At 46.7% G+C, this 17,695-nt stretch overlaps 1 protein-coding gene across 1 annotated transcript; it reads left to right on the top strand.

The window, feature by feature from the left end:
• Positions 1–462: 462 nt before the first annotated feature.
• Positions 463–17,642, top strand: LOC128114064 (phenazine biosynthesis-like domain-containing protein 2). Its single transcript, XM_052743930.1, is given in 10 exon segments — positions 463–546; positions 7,760–7,859; positions 8,193–8,231; positions 8,234–8,290; positions 10,741–10,850; positions 10,956–10,985; positions 14,893–14,981; positions 15,362–15,540; positions 15,842–15,904; positions 16,783–17,642. Coding segments are annotated over 10 exon segments (864 nt in total). The 3' UTR covers positions 16,896–17,642.
• Positions 17,643–17,695: the final 53 nt, after the last annotated feature.

Raw genomic sequence — 17,695 nt, 5'->3', positions numbered from 1 at the left:
CCACAGCTAGTTTTGGCTACTCTAGGAAGGAGGGTGATTGTTTTGCACAGTTCTGTGTGTGGCATGAAAAATATTTCATTTAGCTAGTATGAGACAGGGTTTCTCTGTGTAGCCCTAGCTGTCCTAGAACTCACTCTGTAGCCCAGGCTGGCCTCAAACTCACAGAGATTCGCCTGCCTCTGCCTCCTAAGTGCTGGGATTAAAGGTGTGGATCACCACCACTCCACTTCGTGTAGCTAGTGTTTTAAAACAAATTAAATGCAGCGGCTTTAAAAAGTAGGGGAATCACACATCTTTCGGTATAGGTATGTTGGAGTAATTGACTTTTTATCTGGGAATCGTTAACTGTGTTTGTAGGAGTAAAACATTAACTTTTTTTTTTTTTTTTTTTTTTTTAAACAACAGGAAGTGAAGCAGGCTCCCAGCAAGGCCGGGACCTCCCAGACAGAGCCGGCGAGGAAAATGAAGCTCCCGATTTTCATAGCGGATGCATTCACGGCAACAGCTTTCCAGGGCAATCCTGCTGCCGTCTGCCTCGTGGAAAATGTAAGTCCTCTGTTCTCAAGGGCCGTGCCTGGAATCCTAGATGTGTGCAGAGCCCATGACTTCTGATTTTCCAAAGGCTAAGGCAGGAGGATCATGACTCTGAGGCCAGTCTGGGCCTTATAGAGAACAATCTTACAAAAATAAAAAGTAACAATCAAAAATTATTTTATAAAAGAATGACTGGAGCTTCCTTTCAGAATTAGGATATTGTTTAATTAGCACCAAAAACTAAGCACAAAATTACAGGAGATCTGTGGGTAGGAATGGCTGAAACGTCATTTGGCATTTCTATGTGGACATCCTGGGGCTTTTCAGCAGGGGCAGGTGAGACAGGGTCCACTATGCTACTCTGACTGGCTTGGAACACTCTAGTAGCCCATGCTACCCTCAGACTCCACCTGTCCCGGTCTCCTGAGTGCTGGGCTTGCAGGGTTCATTATCATGCCTGGCTGCTGCCTCATCTATACCTCAGAAATATAGATTCTCTTCAGTGCCCTGCAAGATGACTCAGCAGGTAAGGGTGCTTGCTGCTAAGCCCGAGGACCCGAGTTCGATCCCCAAGACTTCCATGGTAAAAGGAGGGAGCTGACTCTTGTAAATTGTCCTTTGGTGCTGCACCTGGGACCAGTGAGAGGGTTCAGTGAGTAAAGGTACCTGCTGCCAAGCCTAACACATGGTAGAAGGAGAGAACAGAGTGCCTGCAAGTGTCCTCTGTCTTCTATACACACACACACACACACACACACACACACACACTCTCACACACTCACATAAAAAGTAACTGGAGCCAAATAAAAAAAGAGAGGTGGCAGGAGGATCATGAGTTTGAGGCCAGCCTGGACTATTAATGAGAACTGTCTCAAAAACTGAAATAAAGTAAATCTTACCCTTTTTTTTTTCTTTTCTTTTTTTTGGTTTTTCGAGACAGGGTTTCTCTGTGTAGCTTTGCGACTTTCCTGGATCTCACTCTGTAGCCCAGGCTGGCCTCGAACTCACAAAGATCCGCCTGCCTCTGCCTCCCGAGTGCTGGGATTAAAGGCGTGCGCCACCACTGCCCGGCAAATCTTACCCTTTTATTTAGAGCAGTTCACATAAAGGAGTTGGTTATCTGGGGCTAGAGAGATGACCCTCATCTCATCCCAGCTATGAATCCATTAAGTAACCCTGCAGTTAGCCACAGAGGGTAAAGGAATTACTAGGTCTTATCTAGTAAGACAAGAGCTTGGGAAGATTACTGAGAGAATAATTAGCAACCAGATTCCAGGTTCCAAATTTAGAACCTTCTATAGGATCAATCTGGCAAGAACGACTTCCTGTCAAACAGTTGTGGAATCAGCTGTAATTGCCTGTCAAGAGTTTAACTATATCTGTCCCATGTCTCCATGTCACTCATATATGTATATGTGTATATATAATAGATATACTTGTGTATGTATATATACATACTCACATACATATTTATAGGTATAAATATGTGTCTATGTATAGATTAATAATTTACATATAAATATATGTAAATATATATGTGTATATATTTGAGACAGTCTATGGAGCTGCGTTTTCACCAGATAATAATTTGTGTTGTTTCATAAATTTGATTATCTCCAGAACACTAATATCAATAAACACTGGAGCTAAAGGATCTGTCTCTCTCTCTTAAAAAAAGATTTATTTGTTTTATGTCTTGGGTGTTTTGTCTGCATGTACATCTGCACACCTGAAAAGGCCCTCAGATTCCATGAGACTGCAGTTTTAGACGGTGTGAGCCTCCATGTGGGTGCTGGAGTTGAACCCGAGACCTCTGGGAGAATAGTCAGTAATCTTAACTGCTGGGCTGCCCCTCCAGCCCTCTCTGTCTTTATCTGCTTGCCTATTAAAATATGCTTTTGGTTTTTTGTTTTTTTGACACAGAGTTTCTCTGTGTAACAGCCCTGGCTGTCCTGGAACTCACTCTATAGACCAGGCTGGTCTCAAACTCACAGAGATCCGCCTGCCTCTGTCTCCAGAGTGCTGGGATCAAAGGCATGTGCTACCACAGCCTGGCTAAAATATGTTTTATGTTACTTATCTTTTTCTTTTTTTGTTTTCTTGCTGTGTTTGTTTGTTTATTTGCAACATACTCAAAACCTAGGAAATAAAGATTTAAGTATAGCCAGGATGTGGGGTGCATACCTGTCTTGAAAACCACCCCCTCCAAAAAAAGATTTAAGTATAGCCTAAGATTCTTCTAGACTTAGAAGATGGAAGGAGGGATGGAGGACATTAAAATGAGAAAGACTGGGCCGGGGCGGTGGTGGCGCATGCCTTTAATCCCAGGACTCGGGAGGGAGAGGCAGTTGGATCTCTGTGAGTTCGAGGCCAGCCTGATCTACATAGTGATTTCCAGGACAGGCTCCAAAACTACACAGAGAAACCCTCCTCAAAAAACCAAAACGATTTGACTGAGATGAGACTTAGGCTAAACTTTGTACTTTGAACTTTTTGAAAACTTGATAAAAGGCTGACGTAGGGGTTGGGAATGTGTCTCAGCAGTGTGAAGCCCTGGGTTTGATCTCTAGCCCCACATAAATCAGGACTGGTGGAGCACCCCTGTAATCAGGAGTTAAAGGTCAACCCCAGCCACATAGGAAGTTCCAAGCCAGTCTGGGCTGTGTGGGGCTATATCTCAAAAACAAAACAAAACCAACAAAAAGTTGTGTAAAGAAAAGGAACAGTTCTAAACAAGAATATCCCAAGAGCTTCTATAATATTCTATTTTGTTTTCAAGACATTTATCTCTTGAAACTTACATACAAGGAACCCATAATATTGTATACCAGATAAAAGCAAAGACGGGGGCTGGAGAGATGGCTCAGTGGTTAAGAGCACTGACTGCTCTTCCAGAGGTCCTGAGTTCAATTCCCAGCAACCACATGGTGGCTTACAACCACCTTGAATGAGATTTGGTGCCCTCTTCTGGCCTGCAGTCACATATGCTGTATACATAATAAATAAATGAATTATATAAATATATAAATAAATAAATAATATAAAATAAATAAATAGGGCCGGGCGGTGGTGGCGCACGCCTTTAATCCCAGCACTCGGGAGGCAGAGCCAGGCGGATCTCTGCGAGTTCGAGGCCAGCCTGGGCTACCAAGTGAGTTCCAGGACAGGGAAAACAACAACAACAACAACAACAACAAAAAAGAAGCAGCAGCAGCACTGGCTAATCTTGCAGAATACTCAGGTTCAGTTCCCAGAATCCCATAGTGGCTCACAACCATCTGTAACTCCAGATCTAGAGGATCCAGTGCCCTCCTCCAAACTAAACAGGCACCAGGCACACGTGGTGCACAGACATACATGCAGGCAAAACACTCAGGCAGACAAATAATAATAATTCTGTAAGAAATACAATAAACCTCTCAGAATTCTTGGGCTAAAGACAGAGAGATGGAACATGTAGACCAATATGAAAAAGTTACAATCACCTGAATTATGGCAAACCCTTCAGAATTCTCGTTAGGAGCTGGAGAGATGGCTCAGTGGTTAAGAGCACTTGTTGCTTTTCCAGAGGACCTGGGTTCAATTCCTAGCGCCCCGATGGCAGCTCACAACCATCTGTAACTTCAGGGGATCCAATGCTTCTGTCCTCCTTGGGTACCTACACTCATGTGCACATACCCACATGCAGATACACATAACTCTACCTAGCTAGTAATAGTAGTAGTAAGAAAGAATTCTTGTTAACCAGCAGTCACTAATTTTTTGGGCTTACCTTGGAGTGGATTGGACAAGGCATAAAAAGTGAGTATGAAGTCTAAGGGTGTGGCTTGGTAGGCTAGATCTTGCCCGGTATGTATGAGGCCTAAAATAAAACAGTGAGTATAAACTTTGGGTTATATGACAGAGTTTGAATTTTTTAACTGGAGGTGCTGGGCCTTAGTCATGCTAGGCAAGTACTCTACCACTGAGTACATCCTTGCTCTGCCACTGAGCTCCATCCCCAACTTCCATAAGAACTATTAGGGACACAAGAAGCTATAGACAGTGCCTCTTCCAGAGGTTCAGATGCAGGGGAAGGGGTCCCAGGGGCTTCCTGGGTGTTTATAGCACCTCCTGTACCAAAGCGCTCTGGCTTCTCTGAAGTCTAACAGCAGAGCGACAAAGACCCAGAAGACGCCGGGCAGTGGTGGCGCACACCTTTAATCCCAGCACTCGGGAGGCAGAGGCAGGCGGATCTCTGTGAGTTCAAGGCCAGCCTGGTCTAGAGAGCGAGATCCAGGACAGGCACCAAAACTACACAGAAAAACCCTGTCTCGAAAAACCAAAAAAAAAAAAAAAAAAAAAAAAAAAAAAAGACCCAGAAGACAAGCTGTCACATGAAGGTTGCCATGTCTCTATATTGCCACAAGATGGGAGTATAAAATAAAACTTTATGCCCCCCCCCCCCCAATAATCCTGTGGATCCTAAGATGTTAGGACCTTGTCTCAAACCCCAGACACTGGCCCTCTGAACAGCAAACATCACTTTGCTTTCGGTATTGGAGATTTGATCCCCTCTAGGACGCCAAAGGGAAATGGATGTTGAAGCAGGAGGGCTGCTGGGCCTGGTGGTGCAGTCTATGGTTCCGGAGCTTGGGAGATGGAGGAAGGAGGATCCGAAGTTCAGGGTCATCCTAGCTACATAGCTCAGCCAGCTGAGGCTACATGAGACCCTGTCTCAAACAAACCAAACCAAACAGCCGGGTCTGGTTATTTTGGGGGTGTAGTGGTATTTGCTCCACCCATGACCCGAAGGAGGCAGTGCTTCTTGCCATCATATGTGACTTCTTAAAAGGAAAGGGAGAGGGGTCACAAGGTCCCTTCTTCTGCTTCCTGGTCTGGTCGAACTGCCAAGTGGATTCACTCCTGGTCAGATCAGAGGATGACTTCAGCTGTCTACTCAGTTCTGTATTCGTGAGTGCATTTCCTCACTTTATATCCTAATAAATCCCCTAACACTCCTTAAGCAGACTCCAGTATATTCCTTGAATTGGGGAGGGGGGTCTGGTTACTTGAGGGGGTGATGTTGTACAATCCAAATTGTGTTCTACCACTGAGTCACGTCCTCAGATCAGCTTTGTACTTATGTGCAAAAAGAAGCTTATAGTATAAAATGGAAAGATAAATATTGTAATGAAATGAAAATCTGTGTGTGTGTTTCTGAGTGTGCATGCCATGGGTGATCCTCAGGGCCTTCACCCACAGATGTACTTTACTTCCTGACTTTAGGAGAACAGAAGTAAGGCTATGACTTGCCTAAGACTCTTCTCTGATGCCAGACTTTCATTTTCCACCTACCTTACCCAAACCTGACCTTTTGCCCAGATCCAGCACGAGACCTTTTCATTAAATTCGTATATTTAAAGATTGATTTTTATTTCATTGAGTGTTTGCCCGCAAGTGTGTGTGTCTACCGGGTACATTCCTGATGTTGGCAGGGGCCAGAAGAGGGCACTGGATCCACAGCCACTGGACTTACAGATGGTTGTGAGCATCTTTAAAAGCACCGTACATCTTGTTAAAAATCTTTGTATATCAAGGCTGACGGTAAAGTTCAGTGCAGAACACATGTTCTGGGAAGAGCCTGGGCAACACCTGGATCCAGCCTCCAACCCCCCCAGCCCCCAAACAAACCAACCCTCCATGCCTCAAAGATCTGCTCTCTAGCATTGCTCACTACTGCTTCCGGTAGGTGTCCTGGCTTCCATCTTGATACTGAGTCCCTTGCACACCGGGCTGTGGCTTACACACCAGGACTTCTCAGACTTTAATGCACTCCCAGATCCCCTGGCGTCTTGTTTGAGAGGACAGTCTGATTGAGCAGGTCTGGGGAAGGGCCCAGGACTCCATCAAATTCCTTCTGCCAGCCCACTTGGTACTCACTGCTGCTCCTTAGAAACTTTTCAATAGTCCATGTTTCTCTGCTTGCTGGTGCCTTGCCTTTCTGTGAAGTGTTAGTGGATAACAAGAGCTTGTGATGGTGAGACAGTATAGAGTGTCAGGTTAAAGCCTGAGCTTTGAGCCATTCAAAATGAAAAATTCTGCCTGCCTGCCTATCTATCTATCTATCTATCTATCTATCTATCTATCTATCTATCTAGTCTATCATCCATTTATCTACTATATCAATCATTTATCTGTCATCTTTCTATCTATATTTATCAACCACCTATTGATCATCCATTTATCTACTATCAATCATTTATCTGTCTATCATCCATCTCTCTCTCTACCCCCCTCTCTCTCTGTCTCTCTATCTCTCTATCTATCATCTATCAATCATTTTGTTTTGGAGATAAGGTCTCATGTAGCCCAGGGTAGCCTTAAAATTGCTATCTAGCCGAGAATGACTGAACTCATGATCCTCCTGCCTTCACCTTTCAAGTACTGGGATTACAGGCACGTGTCAATGTGACTGGCTTTTAAAACCTTTTTCTTTGTTAGAGTAAAGGAAATGGGGCTGAGTTTGTGACTCAGTTGGTGGAGTGCTTGCCCGTGCACAAAGCCCTGACTTGGGGCTCAGCACCATGTCAACTGAGTGTGCACTCACATGCCTGTAATCCCAGCCTTCAGGACGCAGAGGCAGGACAAAGAATGAGTTTCAGAGCAGTGCTTCCTGAGGTCCTGCTCCTCTCAGAGGATTTCTAGGCAGTTAGTGGCTGGGGGGGGGGGGGGACGACACGTTTTCTTCAGTGGTGCAGCAGCTGAATTGCTCATGATGCTTAAATCGCTGTCATTCATGTTCTTGTAAGCAATCCTAGTAAAGCTCATTGGGTAACAAGAAACCACAAAAATCTAAAATGAAAAAAAAAAAAAAAAAAAAGCCCAAACCCAAACAAACAACAAAATAGACACTCCCAGAGAGGTATCTCACACACACACACACACACACACACACAGAATCTTTAATTCTTTACCATGTAATTTGAATTTCCTTTTAAGCATATAACTTTTTTCTTTTTCTTTTTCTTATACATGGTCTCATTATGTAGCCTTAACTGTCCTGGACCTCACTTTGTAAATCAGACTGGTTTCCAACTCACAGAGATCTACCTCCCTCTCCTTCCAGAGTCCGGGATTTAGGGTGTGCACCCTATGCCAAGCATACGACTTTTGATGCCGATGAGCTGTTAAGTCAGATCTGTGTTTCCAGGCTCTCCATAATCTTTCTTTTTTTCTATTTCAGACATTGGATGAAGACTCTCATCAGCACATTGCAAGAGAAATGAACCTTTCTGAAACGGCTTTTATCCGAAAACTGCAACCAACTGACAACTTCACACAAAGTAAATAGAAATGTAAATGTTTTGTTTTACATTTGTGTGTGTGTGTGTGTGTGTGTGCCTGGCCTATGCATAGGCCATGGCATTTGTGTGAGGTTGGAGGACAGCTTGTAAGGAGTTGGTTCTCCAGTTCCACCTTGTGAGTCCTGGGGATCAAACTCAAGTCACTGGGACCTTTCCCAGGAGAGAGCAGAATATCTGTCTACCCCATGCTCACCCCTTGAGGAAGGTTTTCCTGTTAGCCGTGCTCTTGATTTAGGGAAGAGGATGCTAAGGCAGCTTTCACCTGATTGTGTGGGTTTGATCTTGCTTTTCTTTGCCTTTTCTCCTCCGAAGGTTCTCGTTTTGGACTAAGGTGGTTTACCCCGGAGAGTGAGTTCCCCTATGTGGCCACGCCACCCTGGCTTCTGCGGCTGTGCTGTTTCACAAAATGAGTAATGTGGACTTCGCTTAATGATCGATTGATTGTTGTTTGTTTTGTGATAGGGTCTCATTTAGCTCAGGCTGGTGTTGAACAGGGCCAGCTCTGAGTCCTGAAATTCCTCCAGCTTCCTACCTCTGCTTCCCACATGCTGGTGTCGAAGGAGTGTGCCTAGCTGTTTGGTTTGGTTTGATTTTGAGGCAGAATCCCGGGATCCCAGCCTGACTTCACACCTGCTGACTAGCTGAGGCTGACCCTGAACTCCTGACATTTCTGTCTCTGCATCTTAGGTTTACAAGCACATGCTCAGCTAATGTGGTGCTGGGGGTTGATCCAGGGCTTCTGGCATCTAGACAAGCATCTAACAACTCAGTAAGAGTTACATGAGGCAAAACACATATACACATTAATTATTTTTTTGCTTTCTAAAAATAAAAAAGTAAAATCAAACATTGTAATACAAATCCGAAGAGATACTGATTTGATACTTATATACTGACAAATGACAACTGAAAAATGTTAAACACCTTTGCCTCCTGTAAGTAAACGATTATATTTCTGTAAGAGGAACACATTGTATGGGCAGCAGAAATGGTGTCATTTATAACCTACTGTAGACTCCCATCTGAGCCCGCGTGTTTCACTGGGGTGGGGAGGGAAGGCATGTGTAATGCAAAGCGTGCGTGTCTCAAGGCCTCACTGATGTCACGCCACACCACGTGTGTGAGCAGAGCCAGAAACACTTTCTATTCACTACATTTTGAATGAAGTTTTAGTTGGTGTGTGTTCAGAAGCCATGTACTATTGACACATTCTTTGCAACGTCCACACTCAGTTACATGAGCCCAGATGAGGTTGTGACTCACGGTTTAAGAAGATGATGGACACTAGACAGGGACCTTGAGCTGAAGAAGATGGAACCGTGCACCGAGCTAGATGAGGAGGAGGCGCATCCGTAGGCTCCAGCCAAAGCAACTCCTGCTGGTCTCCCCCCCCCCCAAGACAGGGTTTCTCTGTGTAGTTTTGGAGCCTGTCCTGGATCTCACTCTGTAGACCAGGCTGGCTTCGAACTCACAGAGATCCGCCTTCCTCTGCCTCCCGAGCGCTGGGATTAAAGGCGTGCACCACCACCGCTTGGCCCTGCTGTGTTTTCTACAGACTCTGCCATCCTTAGGCTCTTGAGGGAACCTGTGTCTGTTCAGGGAATGGAGTTTCGAGTTAGCCGAGGCCTCACTACCACAGAATCCAGTATACTCGTTATACTCATTGCTTCTCTGTTGCTGTGCTAAAATACCGCACAGATGCAACCTAAGGGAGGAAAGGTTTGGTTTGGCTCACACTTCAGGGGATGCAGGCCATCATGGTGGCCATGGTGCCTTGGCCCATGGTTTTAAGAGCATGTACTAGTAACACTGAGATCAGAGAGGAAGCAGTAACACTGGGCCAGGTGCTGGTCAAGTTACAGCCCTTGGAGGCCTGTGGCCTTTGTGAGGATGTAGTGTTAGAATCCAGCTACCACTCAGGCCACAAGACCCTGCAGAAGTCCTTTCCCCCTCACAGACATTGACAGGCGCCTTACTGAGACACTGTGAATCCCTGAGGAACAGACTTCTGGTGTCAGGTACGCTCATTTAGGGGAGTAACTTTTTATCAAAGCAGATCCTGGCGGCCACACATCCTGCTCCACATCCCCTGCCCTGCCCCCTTCCTGGGACTCAGAGAGCCTAGCAACGGGCTTGTGCTATAAAGCCATACTCAAAAAGGTGTAAGAGACACACACCCGCTTCTGCCCTGTGGGCACCAATTTCCTCTTCAGAACCCACCATGCTGTCTGTCTCATGTGCTGGAGCCTTAGCTCTGCTCAGGGCCTCTGCCGTCTTGTTATCTGTCTGCCCATAGTGTTAATGATGCTTTTAGTCAACTCCTTACTGCCTGACAATCTGTCTTAGTGTCCCTCTTGAAAAGCCCGTTATTTTACCTGTGGACCAGTTCTCAGAACGTGTCTCTCCCCCAAACAGTAGCAGGAGCTGAGGAGCAAGTGTTGGGGACATTTTACTTTCAAGTCATGAAATTCTGATCATTATGATAAAATGATTTTGTTTGTGTGGGTAGAGGATAATCATGAAGACAAGATTAGGCTGATGAAATGGACCTGAAATCTCAGCTATTGAGGGGGCTGAGGAGAGAGGATTAAAATTTCAGACTTCCTGGGCCAAAGAGGGAACTCAAGGCCACCCCAAACAACCTAATGAGACACCGTCTCGAAAATTATAGACCAAGGAGGAATGGGGAGAGAGCTTAGGGGGAGATACTTTCATATTTGACCCTCTGGGTTCATTCCACACACACACACACACACACACACACACACACCACACCACCCACACACAAACAAACATCGATAAACACCCAGAAAACACAGTCCCTTTTATTTTCCTGATTCTTGATTCCTCCTCTGTCCAGAGAACACAAACAACATCCTAACCTTTGTCACTATGAGTGGGGAACTAAAGGCCAGAAGAGCAGAGGACGGGATTGTCCTGGACTTTCCTCTCTACCCAACCTTCCCCCAGGTAGGCTCTTTCTTACTATATTTACATCGAATTTTGTTATATACAATTACTGCCCACGGCTCTCCTGTTTAGCAATGGCTGTGTATATCTGTTTTCCTCTTCTAGGACTTCCATGAAGTAGAAGACTTGATAAAGGTTGGTGGGAAGAAGCCAGTTAGAGCCTTGTGGTGTGGTCCTTTGTGTTTGTGTTTGAAAGTACTGGTGTGACACGACCCCATAAAATAGCCCCGATCCTGTGTACGCACCGCTGTGGATGCCTAGATGGTTTCAGGTCAGAATGTTAGTGTTGTGTCTAACATTCACTGAGCTGGAATCTTTCTTTCCTCACTGTGTAGCTCAGGCTGGCCTTGAACTTGTAATTCTCTTGCCTCTCAAGTACTAAGATTGCAGGTCATCCAATCACAGCTGACTCATTTGATTTAGCTATGAGCACTATAACCTCCATAGAGGGGCAGGAGTAAGATGGAGTGTTTGGGGCAGACAGAGAAGGCCGGAAGGAGTTGGTCAGGAAGGTAACAGGCATCCTCAGCCCCTTTGGACCAAGAAGAGTCGACTTTCCAGCCTGATGAATGCAGGCAGTATGCTTGCTGAGCGGAGTGGGATAAAGCAAGTTCTCACCACAGGGCCAGCTCCGAGTCCTGAAATTCCTCCAGCTTCCTACCTCTGCCTCCCACGTGCTGGTGTCGAAGGAGTGTGCCTAGCTGTTTGGTTTGGTTTGATTTTGAGGCAGAATCCCGGGATCCCAGCCTGACTTCACACCTGCTGACTAGCTGAGGCTGACCCTGAACTCCTGACATTTCTGTCTCTGCATCTTAGGTTTACAAGCACATGCTCAGCTAATGTGGTGCTGGGGGTTGATCCAGGGCTTCTGGCATCTAGACAAGCATCTAACAACTCAGTAAGAGTTACATGAGGCAAAACACATATACACATTAATTATTTTTTTGCTTTCTAAAAATAAAAAAGTAAAATCAAACATTGTAATACAAATCCGAAGAGATACTGATTTGATACTTATATACTGACAAATGACAACTGAAAAATGTTAAACACCTTTGCCTCCTGTAAGTAAACGATTATATTTCTGTAAGAGGAACACATTGTATGGGCAGCAGAAATGGTGTCATTTATAACCTACTGTAGACTCCCATCTGAGCCCGCGTGTTTCACTGGGGTGGGGAGGGAAGGCATGTGTAATGCAAAGCGTGCGTGTCTCAAGGCCTCACTGATGTCACGCCACACCACGTGTGTGAGCAGAGCCAGAAACACTTTCTATTCACTACATTTTGAATGAAGTTTTAGTTGGTGTGTGTTCAGAAGCCATGTACTATTGACACATTCTTTGCAACGTCCACACTCAGTTACATGAGCCCAGATGAGGTTGTGACTCACGGTTTAAGAAGATGATGGACACTAGACAGGGACCTTGAGCTGAAGAAGATGGAACCGTGCACCGAGCTAGATGAGGAGGAGGCGCATCCGTAGGCTCCAGCCAAAGCAACTCCTGCTGGTCCCCCCCCCCCCCCCAAGACAGGGTTTCTCTGTGTAGTTTTGGAGCCTGTCCTGGATCTCACTCTGTAGACCAGGCTGGCTTCGAACTCACAGAGATCCGCCTTCCTCTGCCTCCCGAGCGCTGGGATTAAAGGCGTGCACCACCACCGCTTGGCCCTGCTGTGTTTTCTACAGACTCTGCCATCCTTAGGCTCTTGAGGGAACCTGTGTCTGTTCAGGGAATGGAGTTTCGAGTTAGCCGAGGCCTCACTACCACAGAATCCAGTATACTCGTTATACTCATTGCTTCTCTGTTGCTGTGCTAAAATACCGCACAGATGCAACCTAAGGGAGGAAAGGTTTGGTTTGGCTCACACTTCAGGGGATGCAGGCCATCATGGTGGCCATGGTGCCTTGGCCCATGGTTTTAAGAGCATGTACTAGTAACACTGAGATCTGAGAGGAAGCAGTAACACTGGGCCAGGTGCTGGTCAAGTTACAGCCCTTGGAGGCCTGTGGCCTTTGTGAGGATGTAGTGTTAGAATCCAGCTACCACTCAGGCCACAAGACCCTGCAGAAGTCCTTTCCCCCTCACAGACATTGACAGGCGCCTTACTGAGACACTGTGAATCCCTGAGGAACAGACTTCTGGTGTCAGGTACGCTCATTTAGGGGAGTAACTTTTTATCAAAGCAGATCCTGGCGGCCACACATCCTGCTCCACATCCCCTGCCCTGCCCCCTTCCTGGGACTCAGAGAGCCTAGCAACGGGCTTGTGCTATAAAGCCATACTCAAAAAGGTGTAAGAGACACACACCCGCTTCTGCCCTGTGGGCACCAATTTCCTCTTCAGAACCCACCATGCTGTCTGTCTCATGTGCTGGAGCCTTAGCTCTGCTCAGGGCCTCTGCCGTCTTGTTATCTGTCTGCCCATAGTGTTAATGATGCTTTTAGTCAACTCCTTACTGCCTGACAATCTGTCTTAGTGTCCCTCTTGAAAAGCCCGTTATTTTACCTGTGGACCAGTTCTCAGAACGTGTCTCTCCCCCAAACAGTAGCAGGAGCTGAGGAGCAAGTGTTGGGGACATTTTACTTTCAAGTCATGAAATTCTGATCATTATGATAAAATGATTTTGTTTGTGTGGGTAGAGGATAATCATGAAGACAAGATTAGGCTGATGAAATGGACCTGAAATCTCAGCTATTGAGGGGGCTGAGGAGAGAGGATTAAAATTTCAGACTTCCTGGGCCAAAGAGGGAACTCAAGGCCACCCCAAACAACCTAATGAGACACCGTCTCGAAAATTATAGACCAAGGAGGAATGGGGAGAGAGCTTAGGGGGAGATACTTTCATATTTGACCCTCTGGGTTCATTCCACACACACACACACACACACACACACACACACACCACACCACCCACACACAAACAAACATCGATAAACACCCAGAAAACACAGTCCCTTTTATTTTCCTGATTCTTGATTCCTCCTCTGTCCAGAGAACACAAACAACATCCTAACCTTTGTCACTATGAGTGGGGAACTAAAGGCCAGAAGAGCAGAGGACGGGATTGTCCTGGACTTTCCTCTCTACCCAACCTTCCCCCAGGTAGGCTCTTTCTTACTATATTTACATCGAATTTTGTTATATACAATTACTGCCCACGGCTCTCCTGTTTAGCAATGGCTGTGTATATCTGTTTTCCTCTTCTAGGACTTCCATGAAGTAGAAGACTTGATAAAGGTTGGTGGGAAGAAGCCAGTTAGAGCCTTGTGGTGTGGTCCTTTGTGTTTGTGTTTGAAAGTACTGGTGTGACACGACCCCATAAAATAGCCCCGATCCTGTGTACGCACCGCTGTGGATGCCTAGATGGTTTCAGGTCAGAATGTTAGTGTTGTGTCTAACATTCACTGAGCTGGAATCTTTCTTTCCTCACTGTGTAGCTCAGGCTGGCCTTGAACTTGTAATTCTCTTGCCTCTCAAGTACTAAGATTGCAGGTCATCCAATCACAGCTGACTCATTTGATTTAGCTATGAGCACTATAACCTCCATAGAGGGGCAGGAGTAAGATGGAGTGTTTGGGGCAGACAGAGAAGGCCGGAAGGAGTTGGTCAGGAAGGTAACAGGCATCCTCAGCCCCTTTGGACCAAGAAGAGTCGACTTTCCAGCCTGATGAATGCAGGCAGTATGCTTGCTGAGCGGAGTGGGATAAAGCAAGTTCTCACCACAGGGCCAGCTCCGAGTCCTGAAATTCCTCCAGCTTCCTACCTCTGCCTCCCACGTGCTGGTGTCGAAGGAGTGTGCCTAGCTGTTTGGTTTGGTTTGATTTTGAGGCAGAATCCCGGGATCCCAGCCTGACTTCACACCTGCTGACTAGCTGAGGCTGACCCTGAACTCCTGACATTTCTGTCTCTGCATCTTAGGTTTACAAGCACATGCTCAGTTAATGTGGTGCTGGGGGTTGACCCAGGGCTTCTGGCATCTAGACAAGCATCTAACAACTCAGTAAGAGTTAGTCCTCTGAGGAGTTTTGATCTGCTTCACAGGCAGCCATAGGTGACACCCTGGTCCAGGATATCCGGTACTCTCCCGATACCAAAAACCTCATGGTCCGGCTCAGCAATTCTTACAACAGGTAAATGCCAGGTTTAGCCATTTACATGCCAGCACCCAGATTTCCAGCTCCGCTTCCGTCAGGCTGTGCTGTCACCAAAGCATGATTTGCCTTTTCTTTTCTGTCTCTCTATGTAGCTCTGGCCGTCCTGGAACTCACTCTGTAGCCCAGGCTGGCCTCAAACTCACAGAAATTCACCTGCCTCTGCCTCCCGAGTGCTGGGATTAGAGGCATCTGCCATCATGCCTGGCCCAGCCACTTTCTTTCCCAGAGGCAGATGTCAAAGGCAGGCTCCCCCTTCCCTCTGCTGAGCCATCTGGGCCCAGCCCAGCCTCTTTCCCATTCTGTGTAGGGGGTGGTCTGAAAATACGTGTTCCTAATCCATCCTGTTTGTGCTCAAGGTCCTTTCTAGAGACCCTGAAGGTGAACACAGAGCCTCTGCCTCGAATTGAAGAGACAGGGAAGGTGAAGGGACTCATTCTCACTCTCAAAGGAGAGCCTGGGGGGCGGACACCCCAATATGACTTCTACTCCCGATACTTTGCGCCATGGGTTGGTGTGGCCGAAGACCCGGTAACAGGTACTCTTCCCATGATGTCACACAGATGTCAAGGTAGCACTTGGGAGGTTAGGGCAAGGGGAAAAGAAGTTCAAGACTAACCTCAGCTAGTTGTAGGATAGCCTGGGCTACTTGAGACAGTCATAAAAAAGAAAACAAACAGAAAAATGACTTCGCAGTTGAATGCAGCTTCAGAGGGAGTAAGAGATTTGACAGGTACTTGCCGGGGCCACCTTCCCAAAGGACTGGATGATTGGTTGTAATTGTTGATACATTCAGAGGAACGTCACTCCTGATCTCATCGCCTGTCACTTCTTTCCAGGGTCCACCCACACTATACTTGGCCCCTACTGGTCTGAGGAGCTGGGCAAGAAAGAAATGCGAGGTACGCTGGCTCTCCCCATCTCTTCCTCTCCCTCTCTTTGGGTGCTTGGGTATTGAACTCGGGTCCTTCAATGTTCAGCAAATGGGATACCGTGGAGTCATAGCTCCAGCTTTTGGATTTTTGAGATGGAGTCCTGCTGTGGAATTCAGGATGACCAGGTGTGTGCCCCCGCCTCCTGAAGGCCCAGTCCCCCAGGGGTGACTCGAAAACTCAAGCACACAGAAAAAGGAACTTGGCTGAAGGAAGCCACATTAACTCATCATCAGAGCAGGGCTCTGACCCCCAAGGATGGGCTCTTTCTGAAGGGACGACTCAGTCTCAGTGACTTGATGTGGAGAACGGGTGTTTGGTCTCTGTCCTGGGTGAATCTAATGACTTACTAAGTCGGGAGCTCCTGGAAGGCTGAGACCTGTGCCTCCCTTGTGCACCGGGCCTTGCAGTTACTTTGACTTCCTACAAGGAAACAAACTTCCATCTGACTCTTCTGAGCTGAGAAGGGGCAGGGTGAGGGGAACCTTCTCAGGTGGGCCAGGACCCCCTCTCTACATCTTCTGAGACTACCGTTCCCCGCCTCCATCTCTCCGCACATCCTTGAGCATCCGAGAGGAAGCGTTAGGTGGGGCACAGCTGGACAATGCAGGAAGTGGCAGAAGAGACCCAGGAAGGGAAGGGCTGGGCAGTGTGTGCACATCAGTTGTGCGTGGACCTCTGGGTCTGCCGGAGGATGGGGAGGAGGTGGGAGGTGCTGTGCACACATGGAGGAATTTATTCTGGACACTGGCCTGGGAAGAGTCCTGGGTTGGTAACAATAAACCCTTCACAGTGTGGTCAATCACAGCGAAGTGCTCTGAACTGACCCCACTCTGTGTTCTGTTTAGCCTTCCAGTGTTCCCGCCGAGGAGGGGAACTGGACATTGCCCTGCGACCTGATGGCCGAGTTGACATGAAGGGTGGCGCTGCTATTGTCTTAGAGGGCACGCTCACAGTCTAGAGACACCTGTGCTGGGCTGTGGCCACGGCTGAACACGGTGTTTTCTCTACACCAAAAAAGCAAGCAAGCAAACAAGAAACGCCCAGAGCTTGCTTCAGCGAGCTCACCGACCAGCGCCCTCAACCCTCTTGTGAAGAACAGAAAGGAAGCCAGCTGATGGAGACGAGATAACATCTCCAGACTCCTTAGCCGATGATGGGCTCAGGCCTCTGCCTGTGTGTGTCTTCAGTGGCCCACAGCAGAGAGTGATGCTGTCACTTCTTTTGATTATGACTGCCAATCAAAGTGAGAGATCCATTGATAAGGATCCACTGATAAGGATCCAGATAAAATTTAGATTTAGGTGTGTGTATACCCTATAGATTTTGCAACTATATATATAATTTAAACTTAAAGACAGAGAAATACTGTATAACCCTGGCTTGGAAGAACTCTCTATGTAGACCAGGCTACCCTCCGACTCACAGACATTTAGACATTTGCCTACCTCTGACTCTTGAGTGGATTAATGGTGTGCTCTATCATGCCCAGACTCATAACCTTTTTAATAGACCCAATTGCTCTGTAGAAATGTAGCCCAAACACTAAAGAGAATAGACTGTAAACTGTTAGGGAGGCCAGGCTATGGCTGTGGGGAATACGGAGTCACATGACTGTGAAAACAGCAAAGAGAAACAGTTCGCGTGGGAAGATTCAGAGGAATCTTAGTGTCTGTAAGTAACACTCAGGACAAAACCCAGGAAATTAAGACAAAGTGTGTATCGGATTAGATTATATGATGATAAAAATAAACACTGAGA

This window comes from Peromyscus californicus, unplaced genomic scaffold (genome assembly GCF_007827085.1).
Source record: "Peromyscus californicus insignis strain IS unplaced genomic scaffold, ASM782708v3 Scaffold_19__1_contigs__length_69161282, whole genome shotgun sequence".
Classification (NCBI taxonomy): domain Eukaryota; kingdom Metazoa; phylum Chordata; class Mammalia; order Rodentia; family Cricetidae; genus Peromyscus; species Peromyscus californicus.
This window is presented reverse-complemented; position numbering and strand designations above follow the sequence as displayed.